The 20,975-nt window shown below is 43.9% G+C and overlaps 1 protein-coding gene and 1 long non-coding RNA gene across 2 annotated transcripts; both read right to left on the bottom strand.

Moving 5' to 3' along the window:
- Positions 1 to 1,124: 1,124 nt before the first annotated feature.
- On the bottom strand, positions 1,125 to 14,321 carry NABP2 (nucleic acid binding protein 2). The gene is made up of 6 exons (XM_056855638.1): positions 14,200 to 14,321; positions 13,109 to 13,247; positions 3,530 to 3,601; positions 2,881 to 2,962; positions 2,350 to 2,422; positions 1,125 to 1,393 (listed from the first exon to the last, which is right to left on the bottom strand). Exons 1-6 carry the CDS (start codon positions 14,276 to 14,278, stop codon positions 1,197 to 1,199), a joined length of 642 nt encoding a protein of 213 aa, XP_056711616.1. The 5' UTR covers positions 14,279 to 14,321; the 3' UTR covers positions 1,125 to 1,196.
- Positions 14,322 to 17,478: 3,157 nt separating this feature from the next.
- On the bottom strand, positions 17,479 to 18,012 carry LOC130482789 (uncharacterized). The gene is made up of 3 exons (XR_008933510.1): positions 17,953 to 18,012; positions 17,609 to 17,697; positions 17,479 to 17,524 (listed from the first exon to the last, which is right to left on the bottom strand). It is a non-coding gene; the product is annotated as an uncharacterized LOC130482789 (long non-coding RNA).
- Positions 18,013 to 20,975: the final 2,963 nt, after the last annotated feature.

Genomic DNA, 20,975 nt, shown 5'->3' with positions numbered 1-20,975 from the left:
ATTTACAATGCAGACAATAACTTGTGTTCCTTCAGGCTGCTAACTGCTATAGCTTCCTACAGGCCCTTGGAGCCCCTGGCCTCGGATGGCCCCTTCAGTTTCTCAGGTGGGGGTGGAGGCCTGGCCAGTGAGGTGTACAGGACTGAAGAACTAAGAATGCTCGAAAGACCCCTCCCATGACTCAGGGGAGTGGGGGAAGCATACTTTCCTCACGTAAGGCTTGGCAAGGTCAGAGACAACATGCATAATCTCTGATGGCTTTGCACTAAATAAGAACAAAGATGGCATCACAGGTTCCTGATTGGTAGTTGAATGGGCCAGGGACCCAGCAGCCATCTGACCCCAATATATTGTGATGCCAGCCATGCTGGAGTCTACTGGGATAAAAACATAAAATCTAATTTAGCCATCTAGCACAAAAACAATAAAAAGTTAATTTTTCGGAGCAATTTAAAATCTGCTCTTGTCAGTTTTGCCACATTTCTAATCTAACATCATCATATCTATGGAACCCACAGGATTCTGCAAGCTATCAAAAATATATTTGGGAAGAAAAACAACAGTGATCTTCGCCACTCGGAGATAGCCAGTATTTGTTTGGCTTGGAAAAGATAGCATACATTTATGTGTGACTTGCTATACCCCCTCCCATGTTAAAAATATTCTGTGAGAGCCACATAGAAATTCTAAACACTGTTGTCTTTTTGTTCACAACCTTAACACCATTCAATCCAGGATAGTTTCACACACTTTGCTATGAATCTACCATGTCAGTAAATGGTTTTAAGTATTGCAGAAATCTAAATTGAGCTAAATTTAAGGACACATGCCCTTAGGGCAGAAAACTGATGTGGGAAGATAAATGGTGGGACGAAAATGAGACAAAGAAGATGAAAGAGTGGCCACGCCAATTTCCTGCAGAGAATGAAAGCGTAGTATACATGTATAGTGAGCCCTGAAAAGTACAAGTTTTACATGAAATACAACTATACCGAAAACCTTATTCCTTACTTAGTGCTCAACATCACATTGTTAAAAGTACATTTCAGTGGCTAAACTTAAGTAGGTTTCATAGTCTGTGCTCCAGGCTAGTGTCCATCTCTTCTCAATATCTACCACTCAGAGCTAGGTCAGCAGGAGGTAAAAATGTAACAAACAGATGGCAAAGGAAGAGGTGCCCTCTAGTCCTGCACCCATTATCTTTTGCTGCTTCGCCGTGTCTCTTTGCCATTGCTGACTGGGTTAGAGGAGGAACCTGTTCCCAGTGACCCTCCGCTCTGGTGGTTGGGCTGACTCCGGGTGATGCGACCGCTGGTTGGATGGGTGGGGACACTTGGTGGGTGTGTGGAGCTGCCAGGGGTAATCAATCCATTGCCATTCTGGTTATCAGAGGCTTAAAAACAAGTATAGGAGAAAAAAATACTGAAACCATGAAGGCAAAACCATTACATTTTTATGGGACACATTAAAAATATTAATATGGAAGATAGAGATTTAGTTCTAAATTGTTAGTAACTGCAACAATTGGATGAAAATGGGTTTCAGAAAAATTCTGACTGTGTAGAATGTGGAATAGTCAAATTGTATTGTCAGTGCAAGATGTCAGATTCAGTGAAGGGAGAGGAACAAGTGAATGGTTTTGTGGAAACTAGAATAAACTTGTGGAAAGTTTGAAAGAATAATATGGTCAGAACAATTCTGTTGATACATTAAATACTGGACATTTTTTTAAATGCCAGTATAAAAAACAAAGTGTGGGGATGGAGTAATTTGCCTCAAGTATTGTAATGGTTCAGTGGCATAGTTCAGAACAAAATCAAGACATCTTGCCTGATTTACACATGCAAGAGAACAAGATAGGAACAACGTAGTAGGAAGTACTGTACCATGTCAGACTGCATGTGGAGGAACATATGTTACAATGCTCCCCTATATAAAAAGCTTGCTGGAAACAGAAAACCTAAACAGTAACCAAAATTATAGCTAGCTTTCTCCCTGCTTCATTAGTTTTCTGTAGAATGCTACCCAGGCCCTATCCGTCCCCAGTTCTTACTTATATGTGGTTTCTAACACCTAGATTTTATGGAGAGTTAGCGACTCTCAATACATTTAAAATCAATTGGCGTAGGCACATCTAACTCTGCATTGAACTAGTCCTGTTCGCCAGTCTGACTAGATATGCAGGAATCAGGGAGGCACAAAGTGTTTGCAGGTCACGAAGCATATACTGCATTTGCAGGCTAAAGAATATGGAAAGACAACATTAATCCTCCAAACCTGCCTCTGGCTAAACAAGTCATGATGTGCATCACTCACCTGAGAGTGCTCAGTTTGCTTAGCGCTGCCTACCTGCTGCTGTTGCTGAGGAGGGGGGGCCTGGTGTAGTTTGTGAGGCTGCAGGCGCTGGATTGTCATTCTGCATCTGGGGAAACAACCAAGATTATGCACATGTTCTGGCAAATGCAGAGGCTCCCCAGATACACCTTTTAAAATGAAAATCTATGGGCATGCTTCTCAAAGAGTTGCTTTGTATTCCAAACCTTCCATTTTGCTTTCAATCCTGAGACTTGGTAAATCTATCAGCGGTCTGTTCCAGGGTATAAATGTGGAAGTGTAGAGGAGAGAAGTAGTGGAAGTGAGTGGTAAATGGGAATCAGATTAAATAATTTCTGTTGCATGGCTCTGGTAGCACAAGGAAAATTGGGATTTCTAGAGTACCCAGTTTTCCAGTGGCAACAGAAGATACAAAGGAATCCTGTGTGGTTGAATGAGGAACAGCCTCAGGAGTGGGAAGCCAAAGGGAACATTAGATACTCCCACAATTTGACCCAAAGTTACTTCACTTGCCAGCATCAGCTAAGGCTATCCCATTATACTCACATTTTTGTTTTGTGACTGTTGGGCCACATACTCTGGGTTTGGCTCACTGAAATTTGGCACTTCAGAATAAACCATACAAAACCTGTGGCAGGAGAGATTGCAGATTAAGTATTCAGTGGAGTGGTGGATGCACTGACCACACTTTCTTTCCCTCTTTTGCAAAGCATGCAGTACCACATTAACAGCAAGGTACTAAATTGTAAGGGAAAGTGATATACAATTAACCTCGGAATGCGAAGTCACAATGTGTAAGCCAAATGGACATTTCTGAGGTGTCTATTCTACAAAATAGAGGAGCGTGTGTCCTGGAGAATTAGCAATGCAAGCCTAATCAGGGGATATACCTTTGTTTAGTAAGGCACTAAAGATTGCGGACTTTTGTTCTATGGATATGTAGCTTTACGATTCCAAAACCAGACTAGTCTCTCAAGATGCCAACTAAACTGAAAAATGTACCATAATGTATACTATATGAAAACACCACAGATATATTCTACCCTGGAAGTCTGGGGAGCTGTTTCCATGATTTCAGGGTACACTCTCTGTAATAATACTATTATTTTGCAAACACCAAGCTTTGCATCTGAACCAACCAAGCCCACCTACCCCAACCCTTGAAAGCAACGCTGGGATAAGCTATATGTCTTACTCTCCAACTTTCTGTAGATCTCCTCCGCGTCCAGTGTATAAAGTCAGGCAGCCTTTGAAAACAGATGCATACCTGGATAGAGAGAAACCCTTGTTTAATGTCAGCAGCACGAAAGCCCTCCAACATGTAAAATAAACTAAGCTCACAATATGTCTGATTTTGGATTCCCTTGGAACATGGCATGGGTAGCTACTATATGTCTGTACTACTCACATGAACTCACCTGGCTTCTAATTTAAGCCAACTGAGCTTCTGCAGTCTTGCACAGTTCGCGGATGTATTCGATGTGAGGGAATGTGATGAACGGGGCACCGGTATCCCCTCCCGTCCCTCCTAGCGCCCCGACCCGCCGTGACCTGAAGATCACGTACGATGGGTCGGGGGATCAGTTGACTTTCTTTTTAGTCCAAGTGGACATTTTTATGCGTGAGCAGGGCCGGACCTTCACCTCCGAGGAGTCCCGGGTCCTGTACGTGGCCTCCCTCTTGCACGGCGAGGCGGCAGCCTGGATGGTGCTGCGGTACGAACTCCGCTCCCCTGTACTAAGGAGTCTAGATGAGTTTATGGTTGCTCTCCGAAACCGGTTCGAGGACCCGAACCTGGGGGAGCGGGCTAAGGCCAACTTGATGCAGCTGCGCCAAGGGACTAAGTCGGTGGCGCAGTATGCAAGCGAATTCCAGTCCCTATCGAGTAGGATCTTGGATTGGAGTGAAGCCACCCGGGTGCAGTGCTTCAGGGAGGGATTGAACCCGGACCTGCAACACTGGGCTTTCATGCAGGGTAATCCCCCTGATGTCGAGGGTTGGGTCCGCCATGCGGCAGACATTGAAAATCGTAAGCAACTACTGAATCTGTCCAAGCAGCGTACCGGTCGCGATCTTCAGCGGCGAGGGGACAAACCAGGCGGGCCCCGAGATCCCCGAGCACCGGGCGGCGGCGGCCCCTCGGCCGCTGAACGCCGCAAACGCTTCGAAGCGGGAGTGTGCTTGGTATGCGGAGGCAAAGGCCACTTCGCCTCGCAATGCCCGTCCCGTACCGGGCGTCCTCCCCCGCCCCGTCTGACCGAGCCGGAGAAAGCCCCGGCGGAGGGCCAACCTCGACGCCGGAGTAGTGCTCTCGGACGCCGGAGAGCACCCTCGGCGCTGCACGCGCGCACCCAAGAAGAAGCTTCCACTTCCTCCGGTCCATCGGGATCCCGGATTACAAATGCCACCTTTGGCTCCGCCGAGTCACGGAATACAATTACCCCATCTCCTTCGTCCAGCGAGGAGGAAGAGTGGGAGATGCTGGCAAAAAACGCCGTCGGTCTGCTGTAAGAGGGGCTCCACAGCAGACCGTTCCGATTGTTGTGCAAGGAGCTCCCCCAATGGTAAGCGCCCAAGAGGAAAATGTGTATATCAGAGTCCACCTTTCCCTAGCCAAGGGAGGCCCGAGATTAGAGTTTCCCGCCTTAGTTGACTCCGGGTGCGCCCGGACTTTAATGAGTGAGGAAGTTGCCAAGAAGTTACACGTCAGGCGCAAACGGCTCCCGACCCCCCTCCGTTTTTCACAAATGGACGGTAGTGACTTTAAAAAAGGGCCGGTTACCCACCGCACCACGGCAGTGGTCATGGCCGTTGGGGAACATTGGGAAAGACTTTATTTTACCATCGCCCCCATTGTAACCCCCGTGGTGTTAGGGATGAATTGGTTGCGGGGACATAATCCCTCCATAGACTGGGTTAAACGGACGCTTACTTTCCCCGAGGACCCCTGCCTTCTACACGATAAGGACCAAGTATTCTGCACCCCAGCCGCCGCGTTGGTGGGCTCCCCGGCGCCTGTTACCGCTCCACCCCAGCTACCCTCCGAATATGCACAGTTCGCGGATGTATTCGATGTGAGGGAATGTGATGAACTGCCCCCACACCGAGAAACCGACTGCGCCATTGAGATTGTGGGGGAAGGCAAGCTGTCCAAGGGAAAGGTTTATCCCATGAGCCCTAATGAGAAAGCGGTCTTACGGGACTACCTGGACACCAACTTAGCCCGGGGTTTTATCCGTCCGTCTAAAGCCCCGTATTCTGCCCCTGCTTTCTTCGTCAAGAAGAAGACAGGGGATTTGAGACTGTGCATTGACTTTCGCAGGCTGAACGCTATCACCCAGTCTAACGCTTACCCCCTCCCTCTCATTCCAGACCTGCTAGCACAATTGAAGGAGGGCCGAATTTTCACCAAATTGGATTTGGTGGAAGCCTACCACCGCATCCGTATCAAGGAGGGGGATGAACCCAAGACAGCCTTCTCCAGCTGTTTTGGCATGTTTGAATACTTAGTCATGCCGTTCGGACTTTCTGGGGCTCCCAGCGTATTCATGCAATTGATTAATGATGTATTACATGATTTGCTATTTCGTGGGGTGGTAGTGTTTTTAGATGACATTCTCATTTATTCGGAAACTATGGAAGAACATGTCCGTCTGGTGCGTGAGGTTCTCCAGCGGCTTAGGGACCATAAATTGTATGCTAAAGTGTCCAAGTGTGAATTTCACCAACCTTCCATAACATTCTTGGGGTATGTCATCTCTCACCACGGTCTGGAGATGGACCCCGACAAGGTTCGGGCGGTTAAGGATTGGGAACCCCCCTCCACACGCCGACAGTTACAGCAATTTCTGGGGTTTGCCAATTTTTACCGCAACTTTATCCCCAACTTCGCCCAGGTGGCCCTTCCCCTCACTTCCCTCTTGCGCACCAAGGGAAAAGGGGCAAACGCCGCTCTGCCTTCCACCCGTTTGCAGTGGTCTCCTCCTTGTCAGCAGGCCTTTGATAATTTAAAACTGCTCTTTTCGTCCGAACCGGTCCTGGCCCACCCGGACTGCAACAAACCTTTTGTAGTCCAGGTGGACGCCTCGGATGTAGCTATGGGAGGGGCGCTGCTGCAACGGGAAGGCGGCGGCGCCTTACGGCCGTGCGCCTACTTCTCTAAGAAGTTTTCCCAGTCCGAGATTAACTGGGCCATTTGGGAGAAGGAGGCGGCCGCAGTCAAGCATGCTCTCACCATTTGGAGACACTTCCTGGAGGGGGCAGAGAGTCCATTTGAGGTGTGGACCGATCACAAGAATTTGGAGGCTCTCAAAGGAGCCCGAAAGCTCAACGCGAAACAAATTCGTTGGGCTCAGTTTTTTGCCAAATTCCGGTTCACACTCAAACATGTTCCCGGTAAAGAGAATGCCCTGGCCGATGCTTTGTCCCGACTGCCCCAGTACCGCAATGATTTTGACCGTCCGGTGGACTCCCTGTTTATCCCCGAACAACGAGGGGAAGTCCAGGGACTGGCCGTCACCACCAGATCGCAAGCTCGCTCGCCCGGCGATCCCTTGCTCAAGGGAATCCCGGAGGCGTTTCAGCAGCGCCTCCGGGACGCCTCCTTACAGGAGGCGGAGCAGCAGGCTCTCCCTTCCGGCATGGAGCAGCAGGGTTCCTGGTGGACACTAGGGGGAAAACTTTATGTCCCGGCGCCTCTCCGCAAGGAGGTGCTGGAATTAGTCCACGGCGCCAAACTTGCGGGTCACTTTGGCTTCGTAAAAACCCTACACCTTGTAAGACGGCAATTTTGGTGGCCTAGCATGAGAGCCGACGTGGAACTGTACGTGCGCAGCTGCCCCACCTGCGCCACGGCCAAGAAAAGAATGGGAAAGCCTCCCGGGCTTTTGAAACCCTTGGAAGTCCCCTCCCGACCCTGGGAGGTGATAGCCATGGACTTTATCACCGATCTGCCTCCCAGCCGGGGCAAGACGGTACTCTGGGTAATCACGGACCTGTTCTCCAAACAGGTCCACTTTGTGCCCTGTGCCGGGCTCCCCTCGGCCCAGGGACTGGCCAGGTTGTTTATCACCCATGTCCTCAGGCTTCACTCGGTCCCCAGGAAGGTTCTCTCCGACAGGGGGGTTCAGTTTGTTGCCAAATTCTGGCGGGCCTTCCTAAGATTGATGGGGGTGGAAGAGCAAGGACTCTCTTCGGCCTACCACCCGCAGACCGATGGGCAGACCGAACGAGTGAATGCAGTGGTTGAATGTTACCTCAGGTGTTATGTCAATTATCACCAAGACGATTGGGTTGACCTGCTGCCGTTTGCTGAGTATGCGTATAACAATGCTCCCCATTCCTCAACGGGGTTTAGCCCTTTCCAGGTGGTGTACGGGACAGACTTTGGCCCCTTCGGCTCCACTCCCATCACCCCTGAACTCGAGGCGGTACCTGAAGTTCAGGAGTGGGTGCAAGTAGTCCGGTCCTCTTGGCCCTGGTTACAAAAGAACCTTGAACGGGCCAAGCGTAAATACAAAGAGCAAGCAGACAAGCATCGCTCCCCGGGGTGGGAACTCAAGGTGGGAGAACAGGTTTATCTCTCCACCAAAAACCTGCGCTCTCTCCGACCTTGCAAAAAACTCAATGATCGTTACGTGGGTCCCTTCCCCATATCCCGGGTGATCAACGAGGTCACGGTGGAGTTGGACCTTCCGAAGACTTTGCGGGGCGTCCACCCCGTCTTCCATATTAGTCTACTCAAACCCTACGTAGCCGCTCCTCAATTCCATCCCCCACCCAAACCTGAGCTGCCGACAGTTGTGGGAGGGGATACACACTTGGAAGTGTCCAAGGTCTTAGACAGCAAGTGGAAAAAGGGAAAACTGTTCTACTTTGTCCGATGGAAACATCTGGGTCCCGCGCACGATGAATGGGTTGCAGCCCCCCACATGGCGGCCCCTCGCCTCGTTCAGGAGTTTCATTGCGCTTATCCTGATAAGCCTCGGCCTCCCGACCTCGCGGGAGGGGGGCCTTAAGGGGGGCAGAATGTGAGGGCCATGTGTTTCTGACCGCTCCAGGTTCCTCATTCCCACCCCTTTGAACTCGTAAGGAACAGTTCACACCTCCCCGTGCCTTCCTGGGTCTCACGTCCCATCTATCTTGCCCAGGTGCCAGCTCTCCCTCCCCTGCTGCGCTTCCTGCCTCCACTCCCTCAGGCCGAGTCCGGCCTTGAAGTGCTGATAGCCCTCGCTGTCTCCTTGGGACTGTTTGATGTTTTGTATTGCACCAATCTGTCTTGCAGTTTCTCACAACAGGAGTGTGAACCTTTTGCCCTGTAGTAGATATATACTGTAACCCCGATAAGCTAGTTCACTTGTAACTTTGGATCCGTGTCTGCTCATATCTTCTGAAGCCTTCAATAAATCCTTTGTTTCTGCATCAAGTCTGAGCAAGTGATTTGGCGAAGTAGCACAGGGGATTGGGACTCTCACATGTACGCAATCTGAGGAAAATGGGGTCTGAAAGAGGCGCATGAATTTATGGGCTTACATCCCAAACCCACTCACATATCTAGTAGACATAAAACAGCATCAAGCATAGATTACATAATCCTAGGGAAGAGCAGCAATATGAACATAAAAGGAATTATAACTCACCCAATTTTGATATCTGACCATGCCCCAATAAATATTGAAATAGCGATAAACCAAGAACAAAAAAAAAGTCACTGGAGGTACAACAATCTAATAATGGTTAAGGAAGAAGATAGACAATATATGAAAGAGCAGATAAAGCTGTATTTTGAGGAAAACAGAGGGTCGGTCACTACTAATATCTTATGGGATGCTGCAAAGGGGGTGATAAGGGGATATTGCATAAAAAAAGAAAGAATTATAAAAAGTGTGGTACTCAAAAAGACAACTTAAAATCCAGGAATTGGAAAGGTTACAGAATAAAAAAACAAACAGATATAACCCTAATGTACTGAGACAAATTACGGAACTTAAAAAACAGACAGAGGCTTTAGATTTGGCAACAATATGGAAAAGGGATGTTATGGTGAGGAATGAATTTCAAAGAAATAGCATAAACTCAGTAAAAAGACTGGCTAATTATCTGAAAAATAGAAAGGAAAAACAAAGGGTCAAAAGTATAAAAGTTAATAACCAAACATCACAAAACCCTAAAGTAATTACGGAGGCGTTTGAGTCCTTTTACAAAAATTTATATAAGAAGAGGGACTCAGTAGGTTTGGAAGAAGACATTAACTTAATATTGAAGGAGACCGAGAAAGTTAAATTGGAAGAAGATATCACATTGCAAGAGATAAGAGACATAATTAAAGAACTAAAAAAAGGCAAATCACCAGGTCTAGATGAGTTTACAGGCGAATTCTACAAGGAAATGGCAGAAATCCTAGCTCCAGAACTTCAGGCGGTGTTTAATGAAGTCTTGAAGGGCAAGAAAGCTCCAGACTTGTGGAGACAAACAGAAATAATAGTGATTTTAAAACCACAGAAAGACGAGGTAGGCTCATATAGACCTATAAGACTTCTCAACCAAGACTATAAGATATTCGCAAAAATATTAGCAAACAGACTAAAGAGGGTTATCCCAAATATAATAAAAGAGGACCAAGATTGGATTTGTAAAAGACAGGAATATAGCACACCCTATTAGAAATATAATTAACGTCCTGCAACATGGCCAAAAAAAAAATTGGGCCTCCTGAAACTGGATGTATTCAAAGCCTTTGACACTCTTTCCCAAGAATACCTGTGGCAGGTTATGCGCAAATACAGAATAGGAAGTAATTATTTAAATGAAATTCAGGAGATATATAGGGATGGAACAGCAGTGGTGAAGGTTAACAATGATCACTCGCAAGTTTTTCAGATTCAGAGAGGAGTTCGCCAAGGCTGTCCGCTTTCGCCGCTCTTATTTATCATAGCGATAGAACAACTAGCAGAAAGGATAAGAAATAGCGCAAGGATAGAAGGCTATAAGATCAAGGAAGAAGAAATGAAAATTAATTTATTTGCTGATGACATTATGGTTATTATGACAAACCCTAAAGAAGGTATAAAAGAAAAAGATTATATTAGAAGACTTTGACAGGTGTTCACGGTTAAGAGTCAATATGGCTACATCAGAAATTATATATGTCAATGTGAACAGGGACGAAAAAAATATAGGATTGGGAGCTAAAAAGTTTAAATACTTAGGTATAGTATTACAAAAGAATATTAATAGAATATCAGAGGTCAATTATAATAACGTATGGAGAAAGATAGAGAAGGATATGAAAAGATGGAGAAATAAAACTTTAGGAATCTCCTCTAGAATCAGAAGTACTAAAATGTTCTGGGTGCCTAAGTTAACGTATTTATTTCAGACGATACCACTAGGAATTAGTACCAAAAAAATAGAACACTGGAATAGATTGATAAGAGGGTGGATATTCGATAGCAAAAAATGTAGAATTCAAAAAAAGTTGGTATATAGCCTTAGATCAGAATTGGGTTGGGGTGTCCCGGATTTGAATAGCTATTACGCCGCTTTTCAATTAAAGTCATTATTAGAGATAGGAGAAGAAAGTGACCAGAAATTGGTTAGATTAGAAAATAAGATTAACAGTGACACAGGAAGATTTGGCATTTTCTCAAAGGTCATAAGTAAAGATTTAAAATTAACCATAGGGCCCAGACGCACAGCACTAGAGGTATGGAATAAATGGCAACCTTTATGGTTAGGAAGGACCTCAAGATGGGCACCGCTAGAGACTACGCACACCGAAATGAGGGAATGTAAATGGTGGGAAACCCTAAGGTCAAAAGGATACTATAGACTGGGTGATATGTACAGAGGAGGAACCCTAAAACCTCTACAGGAGATAGTAGAAGAGATAGGCGAGCAACATTGGTTAAAAACAACAGGCCTTTACAGAAGGGTTAAAATGATTAATGAAAAAGGGGAAATATGGTCAGAGGAACCAATGGATTAAATATATAAAGAAATGCAAAAATCAAAACAAGGATTGGCAAGAAAAATCTACAGGAAAATGATATCAAATAAAGATAAAACAATATCATATTTACAAAAAACTTGGAGTAAGGAAGGTCAGATATCAGAAAACACAGCAGATAAAATTATGAAAGGATTAGAGGAAATTAAAGTGATTAAATTTAATGAATTGGAACACAATTTTTTCACAAAATGGTACAAAAAACCAGCGCAATTAGTGAATATGTTTCCAGGACTAAGCCCCATGTGCTGGCACTGTAGACAATCTAAGGGATGGTTCTCCCACATGTGGTGGGAATGCCCAGAGGTTAGGGACTTTTGGACAAAAATACTAAAAATTATAAGAAGAATATGTAAAGTATCCTTAACCGTAGATTTTAAGCTAATGTTAATGAGTACAGCTATAATACATACCTCTTCTCTTAACTCAGAAAGAAGGCAGGACTTCCGGCTGTCAAAAATTACAGGGAGGTGGGACTTCCGGCTGTGTGTGTGGTGTGACCATGAGTGGGGAGGGGTGTGGCTAACTTCTCTGCCTGCTACTGCTGCTTATCAGTGGCTATGCATCAGAGTCTGTTTTTTTACAGAGTGGCTGGCAGGCAGGGGTGTGTGGGGGGGCCCCCCTCTCCCTGTACAGGAGGGGGAAGAGGGGCTGGGTGGTTTTCCCCCAGTCGGGGGGGCTGTAAACCCCTCCCGAGTAGTTATTTCAAAGCATACCCCCTCCAGCCTGGAGATTCCCAAGCAAGTGGTTTTTTTGGACTAGGAGTGAGCCAGGAGTTTCTTTTCAGGAGGAGGGTGCTTATGCAAAACGTGGTTCAGAGCCCCTGTCTAGCTGTTTTCCCCCCCTTACAGAACAGCCAGCCAAAAGTCCCTGCTTCTAAAAAGCAGACTACATTCCACGCAAAAGAGGATTGCTATCTCCAGACAAGACAGAGAAAGGGGTCTTGAGAGAGGCCGGCAGGCAGACAGGCAGGCAGGCTAAGCCTGATAGATTTTAAAACAGCCCCACTACACCACTTGGAAAATGCAAGTATTTTGTAACATAAGGAAGGTGGCTTGAGTTTTTTCTTCCCACAAGCACACTGATCAGATGGCCAATATATCCCATGGCTGCTGGTGTGCCAATGGTGAATTGTGTCCACTAAGAAAAAATAAGGTGCCATGCACATCTGAGACTCAGCTTTCTATGTTTTGAAATTCATGGCTGAAGAGTGATGCTTGGTTAGCAATAACATCTGTGACAACAGAGCCATGTTTACAGTTAGTGGGGAGAATTTGTGTACTAAGAGAGGGGTTTGTGAGATGGGAGTATGCTATAAGGTGGTCTGTTCTAAATGCCATGCTTAAAGACAAAGCCACATTACATCTGCAGTGACCCAGAGAGGACAAAGAATGAAACTTAAAGAACTGTCTTCATTTTGCAGAGGAAGAATACAGTTCCCAGCTGAGTCTGGCAACTAAAGGAAAATATCCATCCCTTTCCCCTCCTCCTTCCCCCTCTCCCTCACACACATACACAGAGATGGAGGGGAGAGATGGTCAGAAATCTACCATTTCAGCCCAATCGTAACCATAATTACGTCCCATTGTGTTCAACAGGAGTTGCCCCCAAGAAATTGTAAACAGGGTTACAGTCTTTAAAATTCTGAAAGAAATGCACTGTGATTTTAAACAGACAGCTCAAATAGCTACAGTAGCTTCTTAGGGGCCTTTTAGTTAACCCAAAGAAATTGTTCCCATTCCCTACCCGTAGAAGAATGATCTATACCCTTTGGTGAGTCGGATGATGTCTCCTGGCTGAATTAGGTTGCCAACATCGTCCCACACAGAGATGTTTATGCTGCCAGTTTTGTCTGCTACTTTACATGTCCGCACTTCGTGACCATCCTTCGTCTTGGTTACCCGACCTGGTAGTGAAGCAGTTACCATAATATGATGTAATTAAGAGAATATTGCTGTTTTTATGCTGAAGCAACAAGAGTTCTATCCCAGCCCCAAGCCTATGGAAGCTGTTAGAGGCACTGCACTTTACCCCAGAAACAAACAGGAAAAGGGAAAGGAAAGTGTGCCCTTAAAATGTATTGCCTCACAACAACAACACTCAGTACAAAAGAGTAACAAATATAGAAGTTAGAAGTGGAGGGGATTGTCTGTGGCTCAGTGGTAGAGCATCTGCTTTATAAACAGAAGGTCCTATGTTCAATCTCTCGCATCTCCAGTTTTAAAGGGTGATGCAAAAGACATCTGCTTGAGACCTTAGAAAGCCACTGCTAATCAAAGTAGATTATACTGACACTGATTCAGTATAAGGCCATGTATTAAGGTGAGAATATTCTGACATAAATGCAGTGGTCAGGATAGGATAACCTTTTTCTGAATCCACAGAATATACTACTATGCTGAAGATAGAACACTGTGTGTAGGGCTATACACTCAGCATGATGGGAGGGTAGTCTGCTTACCCAATCCACAGGGTCTTATTTATCAGCATGTAACTATTATAGCCCCTGACCTGGATAGCCCAGGCTAGCCTGATCTCATCAGATCTCAGAAGCTAAGCAGGGTCAGCCCTGGTTAGTATTTGGATGGGAGACCACCAAGGAAGTCTAGGGTTGCTATGCAGAGGAAGGCAATGGCAAACGGCCTCTGTTAGTCTCTTGCCTTGAAAACCCTACCAGGTTGCTATTTACTAATAAAAACATGCTGGAGATCTGCTGATAAATTTTCTTGTCAGGTTTGACCTATAGTTATATGCTCATGAATAAGATTTTTATGAAACAGGTAAATGAATTGACCTCCTTTCAATTCTGTACAGGATTTTAAAAACTAACCATAACAAACTTGTAAAAAATCACTCACCTGTCTCCAGTACAATGAATATAAGGTTTAGGTTTTTCAAGCCTGGTTTAACATCCTTCACCAAGGTTTCTGTTGTCATGTTCAATGGCTTTCGCTATCCGATATCTGAGTAAATTGTTTTTGCAAAACATCTTAAAACCAACCAGCAAAGCAAACAGAGTATTGCAGTATGTTACTGTAACCTCACTATATTACTTTATTTTGTGCCCTCCTCTACTGACATAGAAAGCACAATTTCACAGTTTTCATTTATGAAAGGTTCTACCAAGTAGATTCTTGCCCTCCAATACTAGAATATTTAAAACGTATCATATGAAACTTACATCATATTACTTTATCAACCCAGTACAATTTATAGTCTTCCCTTTCTCATTGAGGGAAAACTTCTTCAGCTCCAAAGCTTACATAGGATCATAGCACATTTTTGGTGGTAATACTAAAAAAAATTAAAACTTGAAATGTGTCAGTTCTGTATATCAATAGAACAATAAAGAAGTCAAATAGACTACATTCTGGTCAACATTGCCCTTTAATTTCTAGGCACATGAAATTCAGATACTGATTTTAGAGCCATGTAGCTCAGATCTCTGCTCTAGAAGATATGTTCTAAAACAACTCTGAAAGAGGGATTGCTAACCTGGCAAGAATTCCACATGTCAAGTCCAAACAGCAGTACTCTGTTATACATTGTACCCCTGACACATCATGCCTTGGTGTAGTTTCATATCCCAAGAATCAGGCATACCATATTACAGGGAAGCATGCAGGGATGCATGTCTGAATACCACAGAATAATAGGACCTGTCCATGCATGCCACAAACCTATACACCCTGTGCCACATGTACACCATGCTGTGAACTGATCACCCATGGCCTAGGTAGATACTTGTTTCAACTACTCGAACACCCCATTCAGAGTAGAAGCTGCTGAAAAACACTTCCACGTAGCAGATAGGCCATATGGAGGCTGTAACTATTAGAATCTGTTTACCATATGGATTGCTACTTGAAAATGGTATTCAATGGTCTTCCCGCAAGAATCATGATTACAGTGTCTAGGTAAAAAGGAAAAGGTAGTCCCTGTGCAAGCACCGGGTCATTACTGACCCATGGGATGATGTCACATCACATTTACCAGGCAGACTATGTTTACAGGGTGGTTTGCCATTGCCTTCTCCAGTCGTCTACATTTTACCCCCAGCAAGCCGGGTACTCATATTACCAATGGAAGGCTGAATCAATCTTGAGCCGCTCACCTTAAATCAACTTACATCAGGATTGAACTCAGCTCATGAGCAGAATTTTGACTGCAGTACTGCAGCTTACCATTCTGCGCCACAGGACTCCTATTATGATGTCTACCCCAAGTCTAATCAGAAGATTCCACCATTTTGTGCCATACATTCAGAACATTTCAAATACTCCTGCAGCAGTATTTAGAAATCATTTCAAAATCACAACTATAACATAAAAAATCTCAACTTCACTCTCCATTGTCCTAAATATAAAACAAAACAAAATAAAAATGCCAATTTGCTCACTTCCAATCTCATAGTTTGGATGTCTTCTTTATAGTACGGTACTTTGGAGCTGAAAAAAGATTAATGTTACATTATTTGACCGTAATCACCTTTTTAAGCTTTCCTCCTCAACATAAAAGCAACTGACTTATTTTCCTGGAGACATTATTTTTTATAATGTTATTTAGAAACACAGAGGTATACACAATATAGATCTCTCTGTTTGTATAATACATAACATTGGTTCAGCAAGACACATGGGCTATAAAGAATATCCTGATTTATAATTGCGTGAGAAAGAGTACGAACAACATTTACCAGCTCACTAAATTGTTATAATATAAATTATACATCTTGATTAGCTTGCCTATGTAAATCCAAAAAAGAATATTAACATGGTCCTATTGTTATAAATAACAAAAATCTCATAGCTATTCCTGATAGTTAATAAACAATTATTTATAATATTGTTTCTATAATTCCTCAAAATCAAAATACTAATACCACACAGAGATTGCTCAGAGTAGCTCACAGAAAACATAAGGAGACATTCCCTCTGTAGACTTATCATTCCAGAACATTATGAACATAGCCCAACATATAAATGTATCTGAAATATCAGAAGAGTTTCTTAAGGTTCTTTAGTAAGTTAATTTAATAAGCAAGGTGTTTACCCAAACAGAATTCAACCAATCTCTTGAAGCTGTTGGGTATGGTTTTTTCCATCTAGCACCAAGGATTATTTTAATATCCGCAAATAGGGTTAAGACAGATTCTGAATCTGACAAAATGACATAATCTTTAATATAACCAAATAATATAACTTTTGGATCATGAGGTAAATTAATATTTAACACATCATTAATGGATTGCAAAATTCAAAAATTCTGTTTTTTTGGCACAGCTCCAAAAGATATGAACAAAATCGGCACCTAATTATCCACCTCTCCAACAATTATCTTGTACATTTCTGTAATAGCCATAATATATGTAATATGTGGTTAGATGCCACTGAAACAAGCACTTAAAAATTCTCCCTCAATTTTGTAGACATAAGTTTAGACAAAGCAATATTCAATAACCATTTCAACTCCTCTCATCTGATATGTACCTATTAATCACTACTTTAGTTATTATGGTAACTAAAAGCTACCTCTATATTTTTAAGCAAAAGAACATCGATATTTGCAATAGATCTTCTAACATTATTTTTAGTCTGTAATTTTTTTTTAAATCTCACCCAGCATCCCAAGATTAGTTAGGAAAAACACAAAAAAAACACTGGCAAAATCAAGATCACAAAACACAAATATAATAAAAGCCCCAGCTGATTAAAATCTTCAGACTTTCACAAGGTGACACTCTTTTACTTGCTCTGCTTCCACACACACATAGATTAGACCAAACCATTCACTGAATAAGTGGACAGAATTTCTAGCTTTGTACCACTTTTCAGCAATTCAAATTGTGAATAAAATAGCTACAGGGCCACTTAAGTTTCAGCTTATCAAAAACCCAGCGAACAAGGAGTATTACTGCTACTACTAGTAGTATGGTGTTAATAATATTTTAAATACTAGCTATAGTGGTGTGTTTGTATTCTTTATTTTGACACAAGTGATAAACACTACTATTCCAGTTCAATCGGACTGCTTATTTAATACACACATAAACCATTTATCATGCTAACAACAATTACCTGTTTTTAGCACAGCATGCAAAATCTCTTTGTCACTAGTATAAAGCCGGTTTCAAAAGAACAGGCCAAGCATCCTTGCTCAAACTGCACGTCTGATCACACAACACTGTAAGAAAGCGGAAAAAAGACATTTTTCCTTGTGTGTAAAGACTCTTCCACCACCATTCACACCAATGCAAACAAAGTGTACCTCTGGCAAATTTTGGGTGGCGCATGTTTCCCTTCTGGGTGAAGCAGAGGTTGATTTGCTAATGCTAGAGGAAATTCCTCCACCACGATCTTAGAACAGAAGAGAAAAGGATGAGCTTAAAACTACAATGAAACAACTTAGTAAAGGCGCTGGTAAGCAGCGTTCCTCGTAGGGAACATGGATTCTGCCTGTCCTACAGCATTTATGCAGCCCTGTTTTCAAGGCACAAAACACCAAAGAGATTACTGAAATTCCACATCCCCCTTACCAACAATTCTGCAGCCCTTAATCACTTACGTTAAATGATACAAGCCCCCCCGCCCCACTTTTCCAGTGAAAGAGACCTGACGGAACGTTGGTGGGTTGCAGACATTCCAGGAAGTGTCCTGCAGTGTTCAGCGCAGCCAATCGCGGTACAACGCTGTCCTTCAGCATGCAAGAATGTTCCACTCTTTCAGCCAATTGCAAGCGGATAGAGTGTTAAAGTGACAGTAACACCAACTGATGTGCATTAAATTTGCCAGCAGCGGATACTGTGCTCTGACTCTCTGCTCCTAAGGATTGCCATCGATTTTGTAATATGCATTATGCTCCGAAGACTTGGACGAAGTTTATTTTAATACTCACACATAAATCATGAATGAACCGCCACTCAAAAGATTAATTTGTTAGCGGCATCTGCAGTATTTGTACAGCCAAGGCACAATTCACCACTTGCCAGTTTCCAAAAGTTAGTTAGAATCATACCACCAGGGTCATCTGATCCAAGGCTTCTTAAACTTTTTCCACTCACGACCCCTTTTCACCCGAGAAATTTTTACGTGACCCCAGGTATATAGGAATATAAAATAGGTATACAAATCAAACATTTACTGATAATAAATCATAAAGAAATTTAGTAACCTTTTACTGTTGCCGAATTTTTCATGACAACTATCTCCCCAAAGTGGCAATCGGCACTACCCTGGGCATGCAAGAAAGGGCCACTAGAGCCAAACACTGATGCAAACCTTCCTGCCCTCCCTCTCATTATCTGCCTAAGTTCACAGAATCAGCATTGCTGACAGATGGCCATCAAGCCTCTGCTAAAAAAACTCCAGGGAAGGAGAGCCCATCATCTCCTGAGGAAACCTGTTCCACTGAGGAACCGCTCGAACAGTCAGGAAGTTCTTCCTGATGTTTAGCTAGAAACAGTTTTGATTTAATTTCAACCCGTTGGTTTTGGTCTGACCTTCTGGGGCAACACAAAACAACTCAGAACCCTCCTTTATATGACAGCCCTTCAAGTACATGAATGGTTATCATATCCCCTCTCAGTCATCTCCTCTCCAGGCTAAACATACCCAGCTCCTTCAACCTTTCCTCATAGGACTTGCAGCCCATTCCTGAGAGCTGTAGCAGCTGGGGATGGAGTGGCCGTGGTGGCACCTCAGCACCTCCAAAGAGGTTTCAACGATGGGAAAAAAGGGCTATTTTTAACTAAAACTTAGGAAAATGGGGAAATAGCCCCATTGAAAAACAGCGATGCTGCGCCAACAAAAAGGTTCAAGGGACCTTTCCCAGGCCAAAGGGGTTTAGGAAGCTGCCTAACAGCAGCTCCGCCCCCATAACACCCTGGGTATGCCTCCCAGGACACTGGCATGAGTATTTGCGCTGGGAGGACGCCAGTGTGAGGCCAAGCCGGCATCCGAAGGCCATGTTGCCACCACAGTCCAGGAGGACCAGCAAAAGTACCCCTACGCTGGCGTCCATGCCAGTTTAGATGGTGCAAGTGGCACGGATGCCAGTGTAGGGGTTATACCACCTCCTAAGCCCATTCGGCCCCCAACCTCAGGGATGGGCTGTTGGTCTCCAGACCCCTCACCATCTTTGTTGCCCTCCTCTGGACATGTTCCAGCTTGTCTACATCCTTCTTAAATTGTGGTGCCCCAAACTGAACACAATATTCTAGGTGAGGTCTAACTAGACCAGATTAAAGTGATGATCTGGTCACTATACCTCTGTGGATACAGCCCAAGATCACATTTGCCTTTTTACATACCGCATTCTATAATTATGCATTTGATTTTTCCTACCTAAATGGATAATTTTACATTTATCTCTGTTGAAATGCACTTTATTCGTTTTAGCCCAATTCTCCCCTCTATTGTCGAAGGCTTTCACGGTCAGAGTTCATTGGTTCTTGTGGGTTATCCGGGCTCTGTAACCGTGGTCTTGGTATTTTCTTTCCTGACGTTTCGCCAGCAGCTGTGGCAGGCATCTTCAGAGGAGTAACACTGAAGGACAGTGTCTCTCAGTGTCAAGTATGTAGGAAGAGTAATATATAGTCAGAAAGGGGTTGGGTTGAGCTGAATCATTGTCCTGCAAGACTGGACAATACTACCAACTATTTTGTCAGATTGCACAGAGAAGCCATTGAAATTCATAAACATCAGCACAACTTTAACAGAAAAGAAGAGAGTTTAAGAATTAATAAGGCTTGGCTTCCTGTCCTGAAAACCTCCAGACTAACAAAGACTACAGTCAACAATAGCCATGCGGATTAGTTTTGGATTGCACACATTATCAGATCACTTCAGGATACAATGGTTCCATATTAACATACCACACCCTCATTAGCACATTATCTTGATACTTACAGGACAATGATTAGCACATTACCTTTGATATTTTTTGCAGGACAATGATTCAGCTCAACCCAACCCCTTTCTGACTATATATTACTCTTCCTACACACTTGACACTGAGAGACACTGTCCTTCAGTGTTACTCCTCTGAAGATGCCTGCCACAGCTGCTGGCGAAACGTCAGGAAAGAAAATACCAAGACCACGGTTACACAGCCTGAATAACCCACAAGAACCAATCTCCCTCTATTCCTTCATCCAAATCATTTATAAAGATGTTGAACAACACAGGGTCCAGGACAGATCCTTGAGGGACTCCACTAGTCACTCCTCTCCAAGTGGAAGAGGAACCATTAACAAGCACTCTTTGGGTATGATCTGTCAACCAGTTACAGATCCACCTAACAATAATAGGATGTAAACCACATTTTGCCAATTTATCAACAAGAATACTATGTGGAACCTTATCAAAAGCCTTACTGAAATCAAGATAAACTGTGTCTACAGCATTCCCCTGATCTAGCAAGGTAGTAACTTTCTCAAAAAACAACAACAACCGGAAATAAGATTAGTGTGACATTACTTGTTCTTGAGAAACCCGTGCTGGCTCTTAGTAATCAGATCCATCCTTTCTAAATGTTCAATGACTGACAGTTTCATGATTTGTTCTAAAACTTCTCCAGGTATAGACGTCAAGCTGATAGGATGGTAATTACCCGGTAGTTCTTGAAGATGGGGACA

This window comes from Euleptes europaea, chromosome 1, assembly GCF_029931775.1.
Source record: "Euleptes europaea isolate rEulEur1 chromosome 1, rEulEur1.hap1, whole genome shotgun sequence".
In the NCBI taxonomy this organism is placed as follows: Eukaryota; Metazoa; Chordata; class Lepidosauria; order Squamata; family Sphaerodactylidae; genus Euleptes; species Euleptes europaea.
This window is presented reverse-complemented; position numbering and strand designations above follow the sequence as displayed.

Excerpts from the sequence above, each read along its gene's own strand:
- NABP2 (XM_056855638.1), bottom strand. The coding sequence starts at position 14,278 with ATGACAACAGAAACCTTGGTGAAGGATGTTAAACCAGGCTTGAAAAAC. Across the intron at positions 2,423-2,880 it reads AACAGTCACAAAACAAAAAT|ATGCAGAATGACAATCCAGC; the intron begins GTGAGTATAATG and ends TTGTTTCCCCAG. Across the intron at positions 1,394-2,349 it reads CTCCTCAGCAACAGCAGCAG|CCTCTGATAACCAGAATGGC; the intron begins GTAGGCAGCGCT and ends CTTGTTTTTAAG.